Here is a 22,223-nt window from a genome sequence, read left to right as displayed (position 1 = left end):
TGGAAATTAGAAGAACTTCAGGCAGGGAAGCTCTTGACTTCCACTCGCAGTCTTATGCAGGGGCAAACTTCAAAAAGTTGGTGCTGAAGTCTGATCAACCCTATAGGACACCTAAATCTTCACTCGTCAGAGACCACATCACATGATGTTCTGAGTTCAGCTCCAAAGTCTGGAAGCTTGAATTTAATTCTCTGCACCACATCTCACTGGAGTGTCAAGGTTTTGTAACCATAACTTCACTTTTCTCTCTTTTTTTAATTTTTAAAAGATCTTATTTATTTATTTGAGATACACAGAGAGAGAGAGTAGGAGAGAGCACAAGCACGGGGAGAGGGAGAAGCAGACTCCCCACTGAGCTGGGAATCTATTACAGGCTCAATCCCAGGATCCCGGGATCATGACCTGAGCCCAAGGCAGACACTTAACCAACTGAGCCATCCAGGTGCCTCTTGACCTTTCTCTCTTCGTGAAGTCAGAGGTAAACAGGAGGATGGTAGAAACACCTGACTTATCCTGCCATAGACCGAATAAAATCAGCATGAGAAAAGAACTGAGGACATGCTTGGCAACAGATGTTGTGTTAGAGGTAGTGTGTGCAGTTTAAAATAATTATCATATTTATTTTATAATATCCGCTATTACCATTAATTACAACAATTATAGGAAGAGGGTTTTTTAAAGATTTTTATTTATTTATTCATGAGAGACACACAGAGGCAGAGACTCGGGCAGAGTGAGAATCAGGCTCTTCAAGGAGAGGTCAATGTGGGAATTGATTCCGGAACCCCGGGATCACAACCCGAGCAGGAGGCAGATGCTCAACCACTGGTCAACCAAGTGCCTCATAGCAAGGGTTTTGTTATAGAATCCAATGACCAGACACTGAAATGGAAATGGGATATTCAATAGGCAGATTTTGATGATCCATTGAAAATGAAGAGGTTTAAATCTAGAGTTCTCAATAATTACTGCTACAGAGTGATGATAGAGTCTACTCTGTAACTAAGAATGAGTTAATAAAAGCAGAGCATTATTTCCAAGAAGGAAGGAAGGAAGGAAGGAAGGAAGGAAGGAAGGAAGGAAGGAAGGAAGGAAGGAGTAGGGGGAGGGAGAGAAGGAATATGAAAAAAAAGAATATAAAGAGGCTTAACTGAGTCATGTGTTTGAACTCCCAGCCAGCTCACTCTGCAGAGTTGATGGGCAGGCCAGCATTTCCCCCATAGTTATGCTGGGTCTGCTCCAACCTATAGTCAAGTAGATTTGCCATGCCCACAATCTGCTATGCTCTAGAATTGGGGTCCTCAAAGTAAAACTCAGACTGTGAGCAGCAACATTGGGAATTTGTTAGAAAGGCAAATTGTCAGCCTGATGCCCAAGCCTGAATCTCATATTCAGAGTAGGGGAGCCAGTAATGTGAGTTTTAACAAAGCCTTGAGTGAATTCTGATGCAAGGCATAGTTTGAGAAACCCCGCTTTAAAACCCTGATTTTTTAAAAATATTTTTTATTGGACTTCAATTTGCCAACATATAGCATAACACCCAGTGCTCATCCCGCCAAGTGCCCCGCTCAGTGCCCATCACCCAGTCACCCCAACTCCCCGCCCACCTCCCCTTCCACTACCCCTTGTTCATTTCCCAGAGTTAGGTGTCTCTCTTGTTTTGTCACCCTCACTGATGTTTTCACTCATTTTCTTTCCTTTCCCTTTATTCCCTTTCACAATTTTTATATTCCCCAAATGAATGAGACCATATAATGTTTGTCTTTTTCTGATTGACTTATTTCACTCAGCATAATACTCTCCAGTTCCATCCACGTCAAAGCAAATGGTGGGTATTTGTCATTTCTAATGGATGAGTAATATACATATGCAGTGAAATGCCGGGACACCTGCACCCCGATGTTTCTAGCAGCAATGTCCACAATAGCCAAACTGTGGAAGGAGCCTCAGTGTCCATCGAAAGGTGAATGGACAAAGAAGATGTGGTATATGTATACAATGTAATATTACTCAGCTATTACTAAAACCCTGATTTAATATTGCTTGGTCTTGAGTTTCCTGCTTGCTAATTGGAAGCTGGAGAATTTTGAAGGAATAAAAACATATATTTTTCCTATCTTATTCCTATTATGTGGCATGGTGTGAGAAAATAACACATAAACTTGGAGTAATTGAGGAATGTAAAAAAGAGGAGGACAAAAACAAAAGAGGTTGAGAAAAGGAGAGAGACCAAGACAGGTAAAAGGCAAAAGAAAAGATGAATAATATTAATTTCTGTGATGAGCACTGGGTCTTCTATGGAAGTCTTGATCACTATAATGTATACCTGAAACTAATATTACACTCTATGCTAACTGGGATTTAAATAAAAACTATTTTTAAAGATTTTTTTATTTATTCATGAGAGACACAGAGAGGCAGAGACATAGGCAGAGGAAGAAGCAGGCTTCCTGCAGAGAGCCCGATGTGGGACTCGATCCCAAGACCCAGGGATCAGGCCCTGAGCCCAAGGCAGATGCTCAACCACTGAGTCACCCAGGCATTCAAATAAAAACTACACCTGAATATTATTTTCTTTTTAATAAGAAAAGAAATAATATTCAATTCATATCAGGATTTTCTAAAGACAAGGGATACTTGTACCTCTGTTACATGTACTCTCCTCTGTGCTTTTTTCCATCAGTCTCATCAAGAACATGGAACCAGAAAACCAAACAGGTGTAGCAGAATTCTTCCTTCTGGGTCTCTCAGAAGATCCAGAATGGCAGCCCCTTCTCTTTGGACTGTTCCTGACCATATACCTGGTCACTGTGCTAGGAAACCTGCTCATCATCCTGGCTATCAGCTCTGACTCCCACCTTCAAACACCCATGTACTTCTTCCTCTCCCACCTGGCGTTCACTGACATCTGTTTCAGCACCACCACCATCCCCAAGATGCTGGTGAACATCCAAAGACAGAGCAAATCCATCAGTTACACAGGCTGCCTCACCCAGGTCTGCTTTGTCCTGTTTTTTGCAGGCTTAGAAAACTTTCTCCTTGCAGCAATGGCCTATGACCGCTATGTGGCCATCTGCCATCCACTGAGGTACACAGTCATCATGAACCCCCACCTCTGTGGCCTGCTGATTCTACTCACCCTGATCATCAGCATTGCAGATGCCCTACTCCACAGTCTGATGGTGTTGCGACTCTCCTTCTGCACAGATCTGGAAATTCCCCATTTTTTCTGTGAACTTGCTCAGGTCATCAAGCTCGCCTGTTCTGATACCCTCATCAATAATATCCTGATGTATTTAGTGACCAGTGTATTGGGTGGTGTTCCTCTCCTTGGGATTATTTTCTCTTACATTCAAATTGTCTCTTCTACTCTGAGAATGTCATCAGCTGGGGGGAAATATAAAGCCTTTTCCACCTGTGGGGCTCATCTCTCAGTTGTTTCTTTGTTCTATGGGACAGCTTTTGGGGTGTACATTAGTTCTGCAGTTTCTCATTCTTCCAAGGATACTGCAAGAGCCTCAGTGATGTACACCGTGGTCCCTCCAATGTTGAACCCCTTCATCTACAGCCTGAGGAACAAGGACATGAAGGGAGCCTTGAAGAAACTCATCTTGTTTGCTACTGTGTCATCTGCCTTGGTCTTGGGCTTCTAGAATGAGTCAAAGTACAGGAATACTGGGTGATCAGGTTGTCTGACCTTTCCCTCAACAAGTTCTTATGTTTCAGTGGTTAAATACCATAAAGGTAGTTCAACTTAGGTTGAAAACTGACTTTGGGTTCTCTAGCTTTGGTGTTTTTGAGGATGTATATGAACACTCTGAGCTTGATTTTTGGGAACCATTGAAGTAGAATGGATTCTGTCTATGGTTATTTTAGGGGACAGGTTCTCAGGAAAATGTTAGTGACAGAAGGATAGGGTGGGAAAGGACTGAACAAGGGTGTCATTATAGCCAGAGGACTGGCCTCAGCCTAGATTTGTTGTACTCTTAACCACTAGACACTAGAAAAGTGGTAACTATATGAGAAGATGGATATGGTAATTAGCTTGCTCAGCATGATAAGTCCATTATGTATGTATATCAAATCATCATTATGTACACTTTAAATATATAATTAAAAAAAAGAGAGGTACTTCAGTGGCTCAGTTGGTTAAGGGTCCAACTCTTGATTCCATCTCGGGCTGTGATCTCAGGGTCTTATGATTGAGTCCCACATCAGGGTCTGCTCTCAGTAGGAAGTTAGTTGGAGAATTCTCTCCCTCTCCCTCTCCCTCTGCTCCTCTCACTGTTCACACATTCTCTCTTTCTCTCTCAAATAAATAAAAATAGGGCACCTGGGTGGCTCAATCGGTTAAGTATCTCCCTTAGGGTAAGGTCATGATCTTAGTGTCCTGGGATCAAATCCACATCAGGCTCCCCGCTCAGTGAGGAGTTTTCTTCTCCCTCTGCCCCTCCTCCCATTCATAGCTTCTCTCTCTCTCTCTCTTTCTCTCTCTCTCTCAAATAAAATAAAATAAAATAAATCTTCAAAATAAATAAAAACAAATCTTAAAAAATAAAAAGTAAAAAATAAATTTGAAAAAGAGAGGTAGAGAGAAAAACATAGCATTCTCAGTCTCAGCTTGAGACAAACAGCCTATGTGAATTTGAGAAAGGTAAGGAATTTGGCAAATTAAGGTCTGGTTCCTTCACCAATTATCCTGATAATCTTAACAAGTACTGCACAATGCCAGCGTCTGCTAAGCAATTTTGATGTAAATATTTTGATTCCCTACAACCTAAAGGCTCTTGTTGACTGGCACCTTCCCCAGCAATTGTCCTAAGTAACCTATCCACTGATTCTGTCCTCAATAAAATCTTCCTATTTGCTGGTCTCACTGGTTCTGTTTTTCACTGTGCTCCAGAACCATACCATTTTAGTTACTGTGTCTCCATAATTAATCTTGATACATACTAAAGCAATTACTCCTTCCTCTTATGTGTCCTCAAATCAAATATTCTTTCTCCATTGCTCTTTCATACAAATTTTAAAATCAATCTCTCAAAATACAATAACATCTCGGAATTTCCATTAAATCTATAAAGTTAGTTAAGGTAAATTGTTTCTATGACATTGTGCATATCTATCTAAAAATAGAATATTCTTTCATTTATTTGGGTCTTTTTTAGAAATAGTTTTAATTTTTTGAGATCTTGCTATATGGCTTTCCATAGCAGCTGTACCAGTTTATATTCCCACAAATAGTGTAAAAGGGTTGCCTTTCTCCACCTACTTGTGGGTTGTCTCTGGTAACAGCCAAGTTAACAAGTATTAAGTAATATCTCAGTGAGGTTTTGATTTGCATTTCCCTGATGTTTAGTGATGTTGAGAACCTTTTTATGTACATGTCAGCAATTTGTATGTCTTTTTTTTAAGTTGCCATCTATTCCGGTCCTTTGCCTATTTTTAAATAAGATTATTTGAGTTTTTGAGCACTAGATGTTACACTATATGTTGGCAAATCAAACTCCAATAAAAAATATACAAAAAAGGATTATTTGAGTTTTTACTGTTGAGTTGTATGAGTTCATTATATAGTAAGGATATGAACCCCTTAAGGATATGAGCTTTGAAAAGATTTCCTTCTATTCCAGAGGTTGCATTTTCATTTTGTTGATTGTTCCTTTTCCTATGTAGAATCTTTTTAGTTTGATGTAGTCCAACATGTTTATTTTTGCTTTGTTGCCTTTACTTTTCATGTCCAATCCAAAACATCATCACCAAAACCAAAATCAATGGATTATCCCCTACATGTTGTCCTTGGAGTTTTACAGTTTCAGATCTTATATTTGACTTGTGTGATTGGTGTAAGGTTGGGGTCCGGTTTCATTCTTTAATCTTCATTACCCAGAATAAGTATCCACTTACCTGTGAACATAAACCAGCAGAATCACTTGCCCCCATCCCACTTACCATTTATGGTTTCATTTTCTTGTAATATGTGGAAAACTTTATCATTTTTTGAACCCAGCTAAGTCTTCGTATCTCCCTATTATTCGTGTGTTTGAAGTTTATTGGTGTTATGATGGTGAAGAGTGATATTATAATGCCATTTTGTCATAAGTCTATTTTCAAAAATATATTTTTTCAAAATATGGCTTAAGAAAATTCTATTAGAAAGAGTTAAAATGTGAAAAAAAATCAAGTTAAAATGTGAAATACATTGGTGAATATGTGAAAATACTGAAATGCTTAAAGAAATACGTTTTCAAGTATTATTATTAATATTAACATGGGGTATCATCCACATCTATTATTACACATGAAATCTCTGGGTGATGGACAAACTTCACAGTACTTCCTTTCAGTGACATTGAACTTTATCATAACAGAATAAAAAAATGAAGAACCATAATTCAATCTAAAACTCCACACTGGGAAAAAAATGTACATTGTATCTATGGACCAGGTGATTATGAAAATTTAAAAAGAGAGTATTAAGTCTGTCTGTATTGATCACAGCCCTAATGATCACAGTGAATAGATGAGATTCTCCGATGAAGAACAGAAAACAGGTACAGGAAACATTCGATGACTCTAAAAGTGAAATATTCAGGATCCCTGGGTGGCGCAGCGGTTTAGCGCCTGCCTTTGGCCCAGGGCACGATCCTGGAGACCCGGAATCGAATCCCATGTCGGGCTCACGGTGCATGGAGCCTGCTTCTCCCTCTGCCTGTGTTTCTGCCTCTCTCTCTCTGTGTGTGTGACTATCATAAATAAATAAAAATTAAAAAAAAATAAAAGTGAAATATTCCTAGGAGTTTGAATTTTACAATATCTTTATATTTATAAATATATTATTTACACCCAGTACATGAATAATACTTACACATTTAAAATTGGAATTAGGCTTCAAGATATTAATCATATAGTGATACCTCTCTCTGTAACTTTAAGAAAAGAAGCCTGGAACTCATTAAAAAAGGAGTGTGTGTAAATGTGTGCAAGGTGTATGAGAGAGAGGTAAGCATGAATGGGCGGGGAAAATGGCATACACCTGGCCTCATAGGCTCATGGATTAGCCATCATGAATTCCTCTCTTCTTAGTCTCGGTCTTTAAGGATTTGCAGAGCCTATGGATCAGAAAGGCACTAAAAATATTGTCTAATGAGGAGCTTTGGATATTGACTCCCCAGGGATAAAACACTTCCGTAGCCCTTACCTAGTCAAGAAGAAGCACACCTGAGACTCCAAACAGAAATGATCTTTCTTGACCAGGAGCCCATTGCCTCACTTTGTCTCTCTGCCCTTCCTGAAGACAGATCTTCCATCTTTATATCTAGGTAACATGTGATACATCATTCCACACTGATGCCAGCCAGGTAACTGAAAGTCCTTTAGGTAATGCTTCTGTACAAGGAGCAGGTTATTTTATTACAGATTCATCCAGGGCAAGCAATGAGGAGTGTGCATACATGGAATGATGAGAACCAAGTGTCCCATGCACTCTAGCCTGTCTTCCTGTTGACAAGTTCCTCTGTATATTTGTACTGATACTGACCCTGGTCTCAATCAGTTGGTCCCCTAATCTCTCTAAAATATGACAGAAAATATTTTCCTTCTGATTAAAATCAGCCCCCCCTTTTTTTAAGTTTAGTTGCCATCTGTCACCTCACATTCATTTCTTGTGATGAGAAATTTTTTTAAAGATTTTATTTATTTATTTGAGAGAGAAAGAGAGAGCGTGTGCATGAGCAGTGGGGAGGGGCAGAGGGAGAAGGAGAAGCAGACTCCCTGCTGACCAAGGAGGCCAGGACCCTGGGATCATGACCTGAGCCAAAAGTAGACTCTTAACTGAGTGAGTCACCCAGGTATCCCAAAAATCAACCCCTTTTAAAACAAGATGAGCATTATACACTTTCCCACATTTACTTGAATTCTTGTGATGGTCGTGGGGAAGAATTTGGGTCAGCTTTTCCTTTTACTTGCATTCCTGGTTCTTGACATACTGTTGCATAGAAGAGTGTATTATCCCTGTAGTTCCCTTGAGGACACAAGAAAAAGAGTCAAGGTACAGGCAGATATAGCTGGCTACCCTGTGAGTACATGTATTCATCATCATAAAATTACCAAGAATTTTATATCACAATAGCAGAGATGTATAATAAAAAACATATGAACACCCTTCCACTCATTCCAGATGACCAAATGTTGATTTTCTGATATATTGGCTTCAGGTCTTTTCTATAAAGTTAAAAAAAAAAAAGTAAATATATATGCACCTCTTTTTCTTCCCCTCCTGTTCTCCCCTTCCCAGAGAGACAACACAGTCTTGAATGTGATGGTAGCCCCCATTCATAGTTTTATATTATACATGTCTTCATAAACATACATAGGATAAAAGGCCTCAACCATAATATCCATCAGTTAGGGAATGGGGAAATAAACCATGATGTAACAATATCGTGTAAGACTCTCTAGTAATTAAAATCAGTGAATGGGATTGAATATATGAAAAAAATCAAAAAATAAACTGCAGAAGCATACCCATTTTAAATGGCATGTACTGTATGATTCCATTTATATAAGGCTTTTAAAATGCAAAAGAATGTAAGTTTTTATAAAATGATATTACTAATCATAGCAAAAATTTCAGGGGAATAATGTACATAAAGTTAGTGTACTGGTTCTCCTAGGGAAGAAAAAGAATCAGGATTGTGCATACTTATGATGTGGGGACTTCACCTATATCTCCACTATCAATTGCAATAAAAACACTCAGAATGAGGACAGTGAAGTATCTAAATTTGATCATGTCAACAGGTGGGAAACCCAGCACTTCATTGTTGTCTCTGTGTTATTCTTTGCTTGGGTTTATTTTTATTAGGGATTACTACCTGAGAGATTTCAATATATATTTAGAGTTTTCTCATGCTATAGACTTTTTGTCATACGAATGTTTATAGGTTTTTCTTTTTTATCAACTTATAAATCTGTTTCATTTTTTCTTTTTTAAAATAATCTTTTTTATTATTTACTTATACTTCTATTAATTTATGATCAGATAATGTCACCGTAAAGATTTATACTTTAATATTTGCTAAAGTTTTTTGTGATTACTTGATTAGAGCAGAAAAAAAGAAAAAGCAATTGTGGAGAAGGAATTTTATATGCTGTCTTTGGAATCAGACATATCTAGTATATGAAATAAACATAATGAAAATTTAATAATAAATTAATAGGGATGCCTGGGTGGCTCAAGCAGTTGAGCGTCTGCCTTTGGTTCAGGGCCTGATCCTGGAGTCCCGGAATCAAGTCCCACATAGGGCTCCCTGCATGGAGCCTGCTTCTTCCTCTGCCTGTGTCTCTGCCTCTCTTTGTGTGTCTCTCATGAATAAATAAATAAAAATTTTTTAAAAATAAAATTAATAAGTTCAATTTAATAGGTGTATATAGGATTTTTATACCTTACGGTTTCAAGAATATATGTGTTCTTAATCATATTTTTTCTTTAATTCATTTTAATTGCTATATAATTCATCATCTGTCCATGCCAAATGAATATTGGTATAATTCCTGTGCATTTCATTCCTTTTCTACACAATAAAGAATCCCAGCTAGAGTTTCAGCTCATAAACACTACTCTGAAATTTGCAGTTATCATGCTAGGGATGTACTTCCTCTCTCTTTACTGTCTTTCCTCTGTTGCACACCCTACTGTTTTCTTCTGAGAAATGAAACATTCCAGGTGCCACCATTCACAGACCTAAAACTACACACACAATAGCAAATGTTATTAGGAGGGTCCTATATGCTTAGTGCTGTGCCGGCTGCTTTTCTTCTATGCACTGCTCATCACTGCAACATCCCCATAAGATTTGATGACAGTTTCCACTCTACATTGAGGAAACCAAGACCTCCACACAGTTGAAAGGCTTTCCCCATTCACAAAGCAAGTGCTAGTTTGTATTAAATTCAGAGTTCTGAATCTAAGTAATATACCAAATGATAAAGGCTGTCATGGCCACTTCTATCGGCCCTAGGTGAGAGAGCACCACTGCTTTACAGAAGCACTTCTATTAGGGCACTTGATTATCTTATAAGTACCATATAAATCTGCACTGTCTTGAAAGTCTTTGTCTTCCAAGGACCAATAATTGCTTAAATTTTCCTCTATTCCCTGAGGAGTCTATGAATTTAATTCTTTCTTTTTCATTAGCTATTTTTTTAAATGATCTGCCACCTACCACCTTGGGTGGAAAAGTCCCCTTATTTTTTAAAAATTTTTAAATTTAAACTCATTTTGCCTAACATATAACACCCAGTGCTCATCCCATCAAGTGCCCTCAGAAAAGTCCCCTTAAAACAGAGAATGTCATTGGCATACCTGCCTAGTTTGCCTTACAATGCATCACTAATGCAGATGAGTAGCAATTCCAAGGAGAAGTCTTATGATTTTCAAGTTTATAAGCAACAGTTTAATTTTTTTAAATAAAGACTTATTTATTTGTTTGTTTTTTCTATTTTTTATTTTTTTATTTATTGGAGTTCAGTTTGCCAACATATAGCATAACACCCAGTGCTCATCTGCCAAGTGCCCCCCTCAGTGCCCATCTCCCAGTCACCCCAACCCTCCACCCACTTCCCTTTCTACTACCCCTTGTTCATTTCCCAGAGTTAGGTGTCTCTCATGTTTTGTCACCCTCATTGATATTTTCACTCATTTTCTCTCCTTCCCCTTTATTCCCTTTAACTAATTTTTATACTCCCCAAATGAATGAGACCATATAATGTTTGTCCTTTTCCGATTGACTTACTTCACTCAGCATAATACCCTCCAGTTCCATCCACATAGAAGAAAATAGTGGGTATTTGTCATTTCTAATGGCTGAGTAACATTCCATTGTATACATAGACCACATCTTCTTTATCCATTCATCTTTTGAGGGACACTGAGGCTCCTTCCACAGTTTAGCTATTGTGGACATTGCTAATAAGCAACATTTTTAAATCTATGCTCAGGTAAGGGCATATACTTGAATGGATGCCATGACTTTCTACACTTTTTCATACTACAACTCTATGTCATGGGTAGAAATGGACACGCCTTGTAGGTGAGGGAAAAGATTGAAGGCATTTCTCAAAATGGAAATATTAAAACTTTGAAAGGAACTTACATGAGAGGTGATTTAGGAATGCTAATGCTGTGTCATCCAGAAGTGTTAACAATGGTTGGTCGAGACAGTCAACTCATTTCATATGTGGATTTAAGAAACAAAACAGATGAGCAAGAGGAAAAAGAGAAAGAGAGGGCAAACCAAGAAACAGACTCTTAATCCAGAGAACAAATGGATGGTTACCAGAGGAAAAGGGATGGAGAAAGAGCTTAGATGATGGGGATCAAGGAAGGCACCTGTGTTGATCACCTGGTGTGATCACCTTCTGTGGACATGTTGAATCACTGTATTGCTGCCTGAAATTAATAATTGCACTGTATGTTAACTAACTGGAATTCTAATAAAAACTTAAAAAAAAAAAAGGATGGTCAACTCAGCAGTCATATGACCTGAATTCAGATCTAGTCTGCCATAATCTGTACTCATGATATAATCTCACCTCAACTAAGAATCCTCATGGGTGAATGGAGTAATAATGATTTATCATCAGTAATTTGACACAATCTTCAGATGATTCTGAGCATGTCTAAGTTTGGAGAGCAGACTCTGCAGGAGAGAATGGATAACTTCATTCTCATCTTACCATTTGCATGAGGGCAAGAAATATTTCCAAAATAAATACCACTCATTCACTTCAGACTCAGCACTTAGTACAATGTGTGAGGAAGAGATAGTGACCAATAAAAATAAGGGTCAATAGAGGGAGAAGGGCAAGAAGAGTGGGAAATTATGACAGAGGGAAAAATTAGAAGAGGAAATGATTGAAATATTCACATGGATTCTCAATAGGTTTTATTCATTTTTCTAAAATCACTGGCTCTCAAACTTTGTCATATATCACATTAACCTGGAGGGCTTGCCAAAACAGATTGCTGGTCCTCAACCTCAGAGTTTATCAGCAGTATATCTGCAGTGATATCAGGTTTGTATTTCTAGCAATTCCCAGGTGATGTTGCTGTGGCTCATCCAGGGACCATTCATTTTATTTGGTTTTCACTCCATCTTTTCCATCAGATTCATCAACAACATGGGACCCAAAAACCAAACAGTATTTTCAGAATTCTTTCTCTTGGGACTGACAGAGGATCCAGAACTGCAGTCCCTACTCTTCAGCCTGTTCCTGTCCATATACCTGGCCACCATCCTGGGAAACGGGCTCATCATCCTGGCTGTCATCTGTGACTCCCACCTCCACACTCCCATGTACTTCTTCCTCTCCAACCTGTCCTTTACTGACATCTGTTTAAGTACAACCACCATCCCAAAGATGCTGGTGAACATCCAAGCACAGAGTCACAGCATCAGTTACACAGGCTGCCTCACCCAGGTCTGCTTTGTCTTGACTTTTGTTGGTTTAGAAAATTTTCTCCTTGCAGCAATGGCCTATGACCGCTATGTGGCCATCTGCCATCCCCTGAGGTACACTGTTATCATGAACCCCCAACTCTATGGCTTGCTGATGGTACTCTCACTGCTCATTAGCATTGTCAATGCCCTGCTCCACAGTCTGATGGTGCTACAGTTATCCTTCTGTAAGGACGTGGACATCCCCCACTTCTTCTGTGAGCTTGGTCAGATTGTCAAGCTTGCCTGCTCTGATACTCTCATCAATGATATTCTGGCATATTTTGCAGCTGGCTTATTTGGGGGTGTTCCTCTCTCCGGAATTATTTTCTCTTATACTCAAATTTTCTCCTCTGTTTTGAGAATGCCATCAGCGGGCAGGAAATATAAAGCTTTCTCCACCTGTGGCTCTCACTTGTCCGTTGTGTCCTTCTTCTATGGGACAGCTTTTGGAGTATACATTAGTTCTGCACTTAGTGACTCTTCCAGGAAGACTGCCATGGCTTCAGTGATGTACATCGTGATTCCTCAAATGATGAACCCCTTTATCTACAGTCTGAGAAATAGTGACATGCAGGGTGCCTTGAAGAAACTTTTCAGTAGGATACCTTCCTTTCTGTGATTGTTCTGTGTACTTTGGACTGGTTGTTAGAATAAATCAGAGTTTTAGGACTCACAGGAGAACCATGATGTATAATTCACCTGTAACCAAATGCTTGTAATGTGACTAGATAACGTAATGGCCACATGCATTTTAACTTAGACTTGAAGCCTGACTTTTATTTTTATTTAGCTTTGTTATGTTTGACAAATTATTTCAGTTCTTATTTCAAGTTTTTTCTCAGTTCCCTAGGGGTAGAACCTGAGGCAGAGGTCATAGTTTTATAATGTTTGCATGCATGACTCCCAGAAGAAGGAAAATTGTAGAATATGGATAGCTCAATAAAGGATAGAAGCACAACTGGGGTCATATCTGCAGACTGGCTTCCACCTTATCCCATGACAGACCATGTCAATTGAAACCCAAAGTCAGGCCTTAGTGAAGTAAGGGAACTTACCTGTCACACCCCAATTTAGTAAGGATGGAGACCAGTCACTGGTAAATTGTATCCCTGGGAGGCAACATTAACACTCACTATACTCAGTTTTGTTTTCTATAAGATTGGTATAATGATATCATCTCAGCTTTAAATAATTGTGAGTTATTTGTGCTTCATCAGTGAGGAAGACTTCAGTTCTAATAAGAAGAATACAAGAATACTCCTGACTATAATATGGTCAAACAAGAAACAGTTGTTTGTCATTACTAGGACTTCAGAGATAAGAAATGTACAAGAACAAGGGATAGGGCTTCACTCCATTTCTCCATTTGGTGGCTTTGTCCTAAGACTGGTTCTACTCAAGTCACAAGGTGATGGCAGCAAATTTAGATGTCATACTTGAACCTGAAGCCAGGAGACAGAAAACTCTCCCTCCCAGTTTTAGATGAGACTAGGCCTCTCGATGGAATCGACCAAAGCACATCTGTAGGAAGTGAAATGGAGGCCCTCAATATGATAGGTCTACTCCTAGTCCCCCCAATTTGTGATTAGTAACTCATGATAAAAGGATGAATGTTATTGGAACTTATTTGAAAAAGGGTCTTTGCCAAGGATGCACTTACATTGAGTTATCTAGGTGAGCCCTAAATAGACATCATATGTTTCCTTATAAAATAGGTAGAAGAAAAAACAGAAAAGGAAGAGGAAATGTGACCATAAAAACACATATCAGATTGATGCAACCAGTATTTGATTTCCATATTTGATCATCTTTTGTCCTATAAAACTGTCATTTTTATCCTACAAAACTGTCATTTTGATAGGATCCTAATGTGTCCTTTTTTAAAAAAAAATCACTCCTTTACATTGCCCAATACTACATATTAAATAAATTTGACCTAATATTGGCCTTGTTAAATGTTTAAACCTAATGAATTCTCACCAAGATCAGCTATATGACAGAAGAGGGGTTTCCTGACCCCCCTCCTCCTGGGAACACACTTACCATAGAGGTACACATGCATTAATTCCCTTTGAGAAAAATCCAGAAACTGGTTGGGTAACTCCTACATATCAGAGCACTGAGAAAACACCTACCTCAAAAGAGGTGGGAAAAACTGAAGTATGCTCACACCATCAACCCCCCCACCCACCCATGGGACAGCACCTTACCGCCAGGTGAGAATCCCCAACTCAGCTCATCTCTGAGGAATGAAGGGATAAGACCACACACATGGGGACCCAACTTGTATGACAAACTCCAGGAACTTGCTCCCAAATCTTCTAGCTCTGAGAGCAATAGGGCTTGGCATTTCCAAATCCCCAGATACCACAGAAAATCATGAGACAGTTTTGTAGGGCTACATAAATACTTCTTGTGGTTACCCCCTGGACTCAGCACACAGGGAGGAGGCAGAAACACAAGGCTCCCACCTTCTTCCTGGAAAGTGTTTAACTGCATACTTTCCCAACTGTTTCCCAAGGGTTGGGCTCTAGTCAGCCTATATCTGTGATCTGATTGGGCCCCTCTGGAAGCCTGAAATGGCTTCTATACACTTCTGATGGAGGCATCAGGTATCCTGACTTCATACTATGCTACAAAGTTATAGCAATCAAAACTGTTTGGTGGGGTGCCTGGGTGGCTCAATCAGTTAAGTGTCTGCCTTCAGCTCAGGTCATGACCCCTAAGCCCTGTGATCAAGCCCTGTATTGGGCTCCCTGCCAAGCAGGTAGCTGCCTTCTCCCTCTCTTCCCTGCTCATGTTCTCTCTTGCTATCTCTCTTGCTCTGAAATAAATCAAATCTTTTTAAAAACTGTGTGGTATTAACATTAAATCACACACATAGACTAATGGAACAGAACTGAGAGCCCAGAATAAACCCTCACATATATAATCAACTTGTATTTGACAAAGGACCCAAGGACACTCCAGGGAGAGAGGATAATCTCTTTAATAAATGGTGTTGGAAAAACTATACCCCCACACATAAGAATGAAATTGAACCCCTATCTTACATTACTCACAAAATTAACTCAAAATTATTCATGACTTAAACATAAGACCTGAAAAGCATATAACTGCTAGTAGAAAACAGAGGGAAAGCTCCTTGACATTCATCTTGGCAACAATTATGACGCCAAAAACACAAGCCACAACTGCAAAAATTAATAAATGTGTCTACATCAAACTAAAAAGCTTCTGCATAGCAAGAAACCATCACCTAAATGAAAAGCTTACTTATTTCAATCCTTATAAATCATGTATCTGATAAGAGATTAATAGCCAAGGTATATAAAATACACATATAACTTAATAGCAAAAAATAAACCATTTGATTTAGGGACGCCTGGGTGGCTCAGCAGTTGAGTGTCTGCCTTTGGCTCAGGGCATGATCCTGGAGTCCCAAGATCGAGTCCCACATTGGACTCCCCACAGGGAGCCTGTTTCTCCCTCTGTCTGTGTCTCTGCCTCTCTCTCTCTCTCTCTGTCTCTCATGAATAAATAAATAAAATCTTTTAAAAAATAAAAAAAATTTAAAAATCAGCAGAGAAACTGAATACATATTTTCTAAAGGGTATACATAGTTCTAGCAGTCTTTTGGGTTCTGTATATAGTATCATGTCATCTGCAAATAGTGAAAGTTTTATTTTTTCCTTGCTGATTTGGATGCCTTTTATTTCTTTTTGTGGCCTGATTGCTAGCTAGGACTTCCAGTACTATGTTGAATAAAAGTGGTGAGAGTGGATATCCCTGACCATAAAGGAAAAACTCTCAGTTTTTCCCCAATTAGTATATTAGCTGTGGCTTTTTACATACACGTGGCTAACACATTCAAGAAAAGATGCTCAACATCACTAATCATCACAAAATGGAAATCAAAACCACAGTGAGATATCACTTGACACCTTTTAGAATGGCTTTCATACAAAGGACAAGAGAGGGACACCTGGGTGGCTCAGTGGTTGAGTGTCTGCCTTTGGCTCGGGTCATGATCCCAGGGTCCTGGGATCAAGTCCCACATCAAGCTCCCCACAGGGAGCCTGCTTCTCCCTCTGCCTGTGTCTCTGCCTCTCTCTGTGTGTCTCTCATGAATAAATAAATAAAATCTTTAAAAAAAAAAGGACAAGAGATAACAAGTGTTGGCACAAATGAGGAGAAAAGGAAGTCTGGCATATTGTTGGTAGGAATGTAAACTGATGAAGTCATTATAGAAAACAGTATGAAGTTCCTCAAAAATATAAAAATAGAACTACCATATGATCCCTCAACCCCACTCCTGGAGATAATATCAGCAGGAGATGAAATCACTATCTTGAAGAGATATGTATACTCCCATGTTCATTGAAGCCCTGTTAACAATACCCAAGACATGGAAATAACCTAAGTGTCCATCAGCAGATAAATGGATAAAGAAATGTGATTGGTATATGTATGTGTACAGACACACACACACACACACACACACACACACAAAATGGATTATTCACCCATTTAAAAAAGAAGGAAATCCTGCCATTTGAGACATATGGATGAACCCTGAGGTTCAGGTTCAGTGAAATAAGACAAAGACAAATGCCATATGATCTCATCTAGATGTTGGGTTCAAAAACAAAACAAAAACCTGAGCCCATAGATACAGAGAATAGATTGGCGGTTGCCATAAGTGGGGACGGAGGAGTTGGTGAAATGTGTGTCAGTGGTCAAAAGGCAGAAAATTCCAATTATACATCATGGGGATGTGATGTAATAAGTTGTATTGCATATTTGAAAGTTGCTAAGATAGTAAATCTTAGGGCCACCAAGGTGGCTCAGTCAGTTAAGTGTCTGCCTTCAGCCCAGGTGATGATCCCCCGCTCAGCAGGGAGTCTGCTTCTCCTTCTCCCTCTGCCGCTTCCCCTCACTCATGTTCTCTCTCTCTCTCTCTCAAATAAATAAATAAAATCTTTTAAAAAGAGAGAGAGAGAAAGTAAATGTTAAAGTTTTCATCATAAAAAATTATTTGTATCTATGGTGATGGATGTTAACTAGACTTATTGTGGTGATCATTTTACAATATATGCATATGTGGAATCATTGTGTTGTACATCTGAAACTGTTTTATGCCAATTATACCTCAATTTAAAAACTTAAAGATAGAACTATTGTATGAGCCTGTAATCCCACTTCTGGGTACCTGTGCAAAGGAAGCAAAATCAGTATCTTTAAGTGATACCTGTTCTCACATGTTAGTTTCAGCATTATTCACAATAATCAAGATATGGAAATAACCTAAGTGTCCACTGACAGGTGAATAAAGAAAATTTGGTGTATATACGATGGATTATTATTCAGCTATAAAAATAGAAAGAAATTCAGCCATTTCGACAACAGCTCAGCAGAAAAACCATAAACAGGTATTTAACAGAGAGTAAAAATAAATGGCCCATAAATATATGAAATGACAATCTCATAGATAATAAGGGAAATGCCAATAATAAAATAATGTTACGCTCACTGGATTGTCAGTATAAATGAAAACATGTTAGTGATAATATATATCACCAGGAAATTTTGGTGAGCATGTCAAATGATTCAATCACTTAGGGAAAGTCTTCAGAAATACCCAGAGGACTGACTTATTTCATGTAGCATAATAGCTTTTAGTGCCATCCATATCATTGCAAATGGCAATATTTCATTCTTTCTGGTGGCTGAGTAATATTCCATTATAAATATATACCACATCTTTACCAATCATCTGTTGATGGACATTTGGTCTCTTTCCATATTTTGGCTGCTGTGGACATTGCTGCTGTAAACATTGGGGTGCATGTCCTGCTTCAAATCTATGTTTGTATCCTTCATTTTTTTTTTAAATCTTTTTTTTTTAATTTTTATTTATTTATGATAGTCACAGAGAGAGAGAGAGACAGGCAGAGACATAGGCAGAAGGAGAAACAGGCTCCATGCACTGGGAGCCCGATGTGGGATTCAATCCCGGGTCTCCAGGATCACACCCTGGGCCAAAGGCAGGCGCTAAACCGCTGCGCCACCCAGGGATCCCTGTTTGTATCCTTCAAATAAATCCCTAGTAGTACAATTTCTGGGTTGTAGGGTAGTTCTATTTTTAACTTTTTGAGAAATAACCTATGATTTCACTCATCTGCGGAATTTAAGAAACAAAATGGATGAACATAGAAAAGAGAAGGAAAAATAAAATAAGATGAAAACAGAGAGGGAGGCAAACCATAAGAGACTCTTAACTCTAGGAAACAAACTGAGGGTTGCTGGAGGGGTGGTCAGTGGAAGGATGGGGCAATTGTGTGATGGGCTTTAAGGAAGGCACATGATGTAATGAGTATTGGGTATTATATGCAACTGATGAATTACTAAATTCTACCCTTGAAACTAAAAATACAGTATATGTTAACTAAACTGAATTTAAATTTAAAAATTTTTAAAAAGAAATATCCAAATATTATGTGTATGAGTATACCTCATACACATAATAATTCTATCCTGAGTATAAAACGTTCTTCTTTCCACCATGAAATGTATGTGATAATACTCAAGCAGATTTATTTATACACGAAGAAAAGTACCAACCAAAATATCTTTCAACCTCACAAAAATACCTACTTTGTAATGTCTCTGTACATAATATAAGAATAGAAAGCAATGAAAATAAATGAATTACTGCTAAAATAAACACTTCTGAACCTCAAAAGCGCAAAGATGGAAAAACAAGACACAAGATGCATTCATTAAGATTTAACTTTTAACTTGTTCAAAAATAAGAAAATTTACACATTGGCTATGGATACATTTGGGTGATACTAACATTGAATCCCACTGCCCATTTTAAAGGACAAACATGATCAAATACTGGCAAGTTCATAGGATTCAACCTAATAGAAGAACATCAACCAAATGATAAATACAAAGTTCGGTATAGTGTTTGCCACTGGGGAGAAAGAAGGTAACGTGGCTGGGACACCATCAAGTGGATTCTCTGTGGCACTGCTTTATTTCTTCACCTGGGTGAGAGGTATGTGTTTCACTATCTTACCTTTTTTTTTCCTATAGATACATTTTATATATGCTTTGTATATATTTTAACAAGAAGACTTTAGGAAAGGTTTCATATTCCAGATTTAAATACATTCATCCATAGATTTCTTCCATCTGTTGCAACCATCTGGACTATAGGAGAGCCAGATCTGGGAGGAAGCCACCATATGGAAGAATGAATGGAGCCTTACTGTCCAGTTCTTATATATTCCTACTTCTAAAGTCCCTACAATGAAGGATAACTCATTTTTTTACAGTTTTACAGAGGTATAAATAACAAAATTAAGGTGTACAATGTGATGACTTAATATATATATATATATATATATATGCACTGTGCACTTATTGCCACAAGAAAGTTAATGAACACATCCATCACCTTATAACCCTCTTTATGTGTTGAGCATATTAGAATCAGGATTTCTTTTTCTTATTACAACCAAATATCTTGTACTGATAAAAGTTAATTCTTTCTATCACGTCAAACCACTAAGATAATATAATAACGGCATTTTATATGTAATGAAACTAAGTGTAGTGGTTGCTGAGGTTGCCCTGTGAAGGTACAGTTTCCAGTGACTGGAATTGGTGATTATTGAATTGGGGTACAAAACATCAGCACCTGGCCTTCCAGTAGTTCCAACACTGAAGTGCAATTCTCATGGTATAATCCTAGAATCAGGTAGACTCATGACATCCTCATTTAAATTCTTTCCCTGTTCTATCTACCTTTTCCTACTTCTCTTCTGAAAATAAACTCCACAAAATCACTGCTATAAGAACCTCTGACTCAAGTTCTGCTTTTAGGGAATTTGACTCAGAAAGTGGAATTAGAGGGATGCCTGGGTGGCTCAGTGGTTGAGCATCTACTTTCGGATCAGGTCATGATCCCGGGGTCCTAGGATCAAGTCCTGCATCGGGCTCCCAGCAGGGAGCCTGCTTCTTCCTCTGCCTATGTCTCTGCCTCTCTCTCTCTCTCTTTCATGAATAAATAAATAAAGTCTTTAAAAAAAAAAGAAACTGAAATTAGAGCTTTGAAATCCCTTGCCAAACACCATACCACATTGCTGGATAAAGTACAAGTTAGCTTTCCACATCAAGTTAAAATGCACATGGCCATCTTGTAATTTTAGTAGAAGTTGATGATGCAAGAATTGAATATTCCAGCTCACCCTGTATTTTTGTCACTTTGACTCATTTTAGAAACCACAGTCAAATGCTAATGACACAGTCACAGAAGAGAAGGCATTCTACTTATGAGTTTCCTCAAGGCTCCTTTCATGTCCCTGTTCCTCAGGCTGTAGATGAAGGGGTTCATCATTTGAGGGACAACAGTGTACATCACTGAAACCACTGCAGTGTTTCTGGAAGAGCTAGTAAGAGCAGAACTAATGTACACCCCCAAACCAGTCCCATAGAACAAGGACACAACAGAGAGGTGAGACCCACAGGTGGAAAAGGCTTTATACTTTCCACCTGTTGATGGTATTCTCAAAACAGAAGACACTATCTGAGTGTAGGAGAAAATGATTCCACACACAGGGATAGCACCAAATACGCTAGTTGCAAAATATATCAGGATGTTATTGATGAGGGTGTCAGAACATGCGAGCTTGATGACCTGAACAACTTCACAGAAGAAGAGAGGGATTTCAAGGTCTGTGCAGAAGGACAGTTGCAACACCATCAGACTGTGCATCAGAGCATCCCCAATGTTAATGCACAAAGAGAGTAGAATTAAGAGGCCACAGAGGTGGGAGTTCATGATGACCGTGTACCTCAGTGGATGACAGATGGCCACATAGCGGTCATAGGCCATTACTGAAAGAAGAAAACTTTCCAAACCACCAAAAGCCAGGATAAAGTAGATCTGTGTGAGGCAGCCTGTGTAAGTGATGCTCTGATCCTCTGCTTGGATGTTCACCAGCATCTTTGGGATGGTGGTTGTGCTTAAACAGATGTCAGTAAAGGACAAGTTGGACAGGAAGAAGTACATGGGGGTGTGGAGGTGGGAGTCACAGATGACAGCCAGGATGATGAGCAGGTTTCCCAGGATGGTGACCAGGTATATGGACAGGAACAGAACAAAGAGGAGGGGCTTCAGTTTTGGATCCTCTGTCACTTCCATTAGAAGGAATTCTGAAACCCCTGTGTTGTTCCTGAGTCCCATGTTGTTGATGGATCTGATGGAGAAGGTGAAGTGACAACACAGTCAAATGTGTGTTTTCTAGGCCAGCAGAAGGAGCATCATCAGAGACAATCACTGTCTTAGGATGGGACAGACTAATAGAGAAGGATAAGAAATGGATGCCTTCTGAAGGCATATTATCCTGTTCCATTACCAAAAACCTGAAGCTGATACAGCAGAGTGTCATCCATTGTTAATTTCCACAAGGATTGATAGGTGGCCTTTAAAAAAAAAAATACACTATCTGGGCACCTGGGTGGCTCAACCAGTTAAGCATCTGCCTTCTGCTCAGGTCATGATCCCATGATCCCAGAGTCCTGGGATCAAGTCCTGCATTAGGCTCTCTACTCTGCAGAGAGCCTGACTCTCCCTCTGCCTCCCTCTCTCTGTCTCTCATGAATAAGTAAATAATTTTTTTAAAAAAATTACACTATCTATGCTGT

The 22,223-nt window shown here is 38.8% G+C and overlaps 3 protein-coding genes across 3 annotated transcripts; 2 read left to right on the top strand and 1 right to left on the bottom strand.

Annotated features, from left to right (window-relative positions):
* Nucleotides 1-2,696: 2,696 nt before the first annotated feature.
* LOC112666982 (putative gustatory receptor clone PTE03) lies at nt 2,697-3,653 on the top strand. The gene has a single exon (XM_025458446.3). It carries the CDS (start codon nt 2,697-2,699, stop codon nt 3,651-3,653), a length of 957 nt encoding a protein of 318 aa, XP_025314231.3.
* An 8,530-nt stretch (nt 3,654-12,183) lies between these two features.
* LOC112666928 (olfactory receptor 7G2-like) lies at nt 12,184-13,122 on the top strand. The gene has a single exon (XM_049098168.1). It carries the CDS (start codon nt 12,184-12,186, stop codon nt 13,120-13,122), a length of 939 nt encoding a protein of 312 aa, XP_048954125.1.
* Nucleotides 13,123-20,823: 7,701 nt separating this feature from the next.
* LOC112666929 (olfactory receptor 7G1-like) lies at nt 20,824-21,762 on the bottom strand. Its single transcript, XM_025458402.2, has one exon. It carries the CDS (start codon nt 21,760-21,762, stop codon nt 20,824-20,826), a length of 939 nt encoding a protein of 312 aa, XP_025314187.1.
* Nucleotides 21,763-22,223: the final 461 nt, after the last annotated feature.

This window comes from Canis lupus, chromosome 20 (assembly GCF_003254725.2).
Source record: "Canis lupus dingo isolate Sandy chromosome 20, ASM325472v2, whole genome shotgun sequence".
Classification (NCBI taxonomy): Eukaryota; Metazoa; Chordata; class Mammalia; order Carnivora; family Canidae; genus Canis; species Canis lupus.
Note: the sequence above shows the minus strand (reverse complement) of the source record. Positions and strands in the feature narration are given on the sequence as shown.

What these genes read in the sequence shown, in the direction of transcription:
- LOC112666982 (XM_025458446.3), top strand. Translation starts at nt 2,697, where the DNA reads ATGGAACCAGAAAACCAAACAGGTGTAGCAGAATTCTTCCTTCTGGGT.
- LOC112666929 (XM_025458402.2), bottom strand. Translation starts at nt 21,762, where the DNA reads ATGGGACTCAGGAACAACACAGGGGTTTCAGAATTCCTTCTAATGGAA.
- LOC112666928 (XM_049098168.1), top strand. Translation starts at nt 12,184, where the DNA reads ATGGGACCCAAAAACCAAACAGTATTTTCAGAATTCTTTCTCTTGGGA.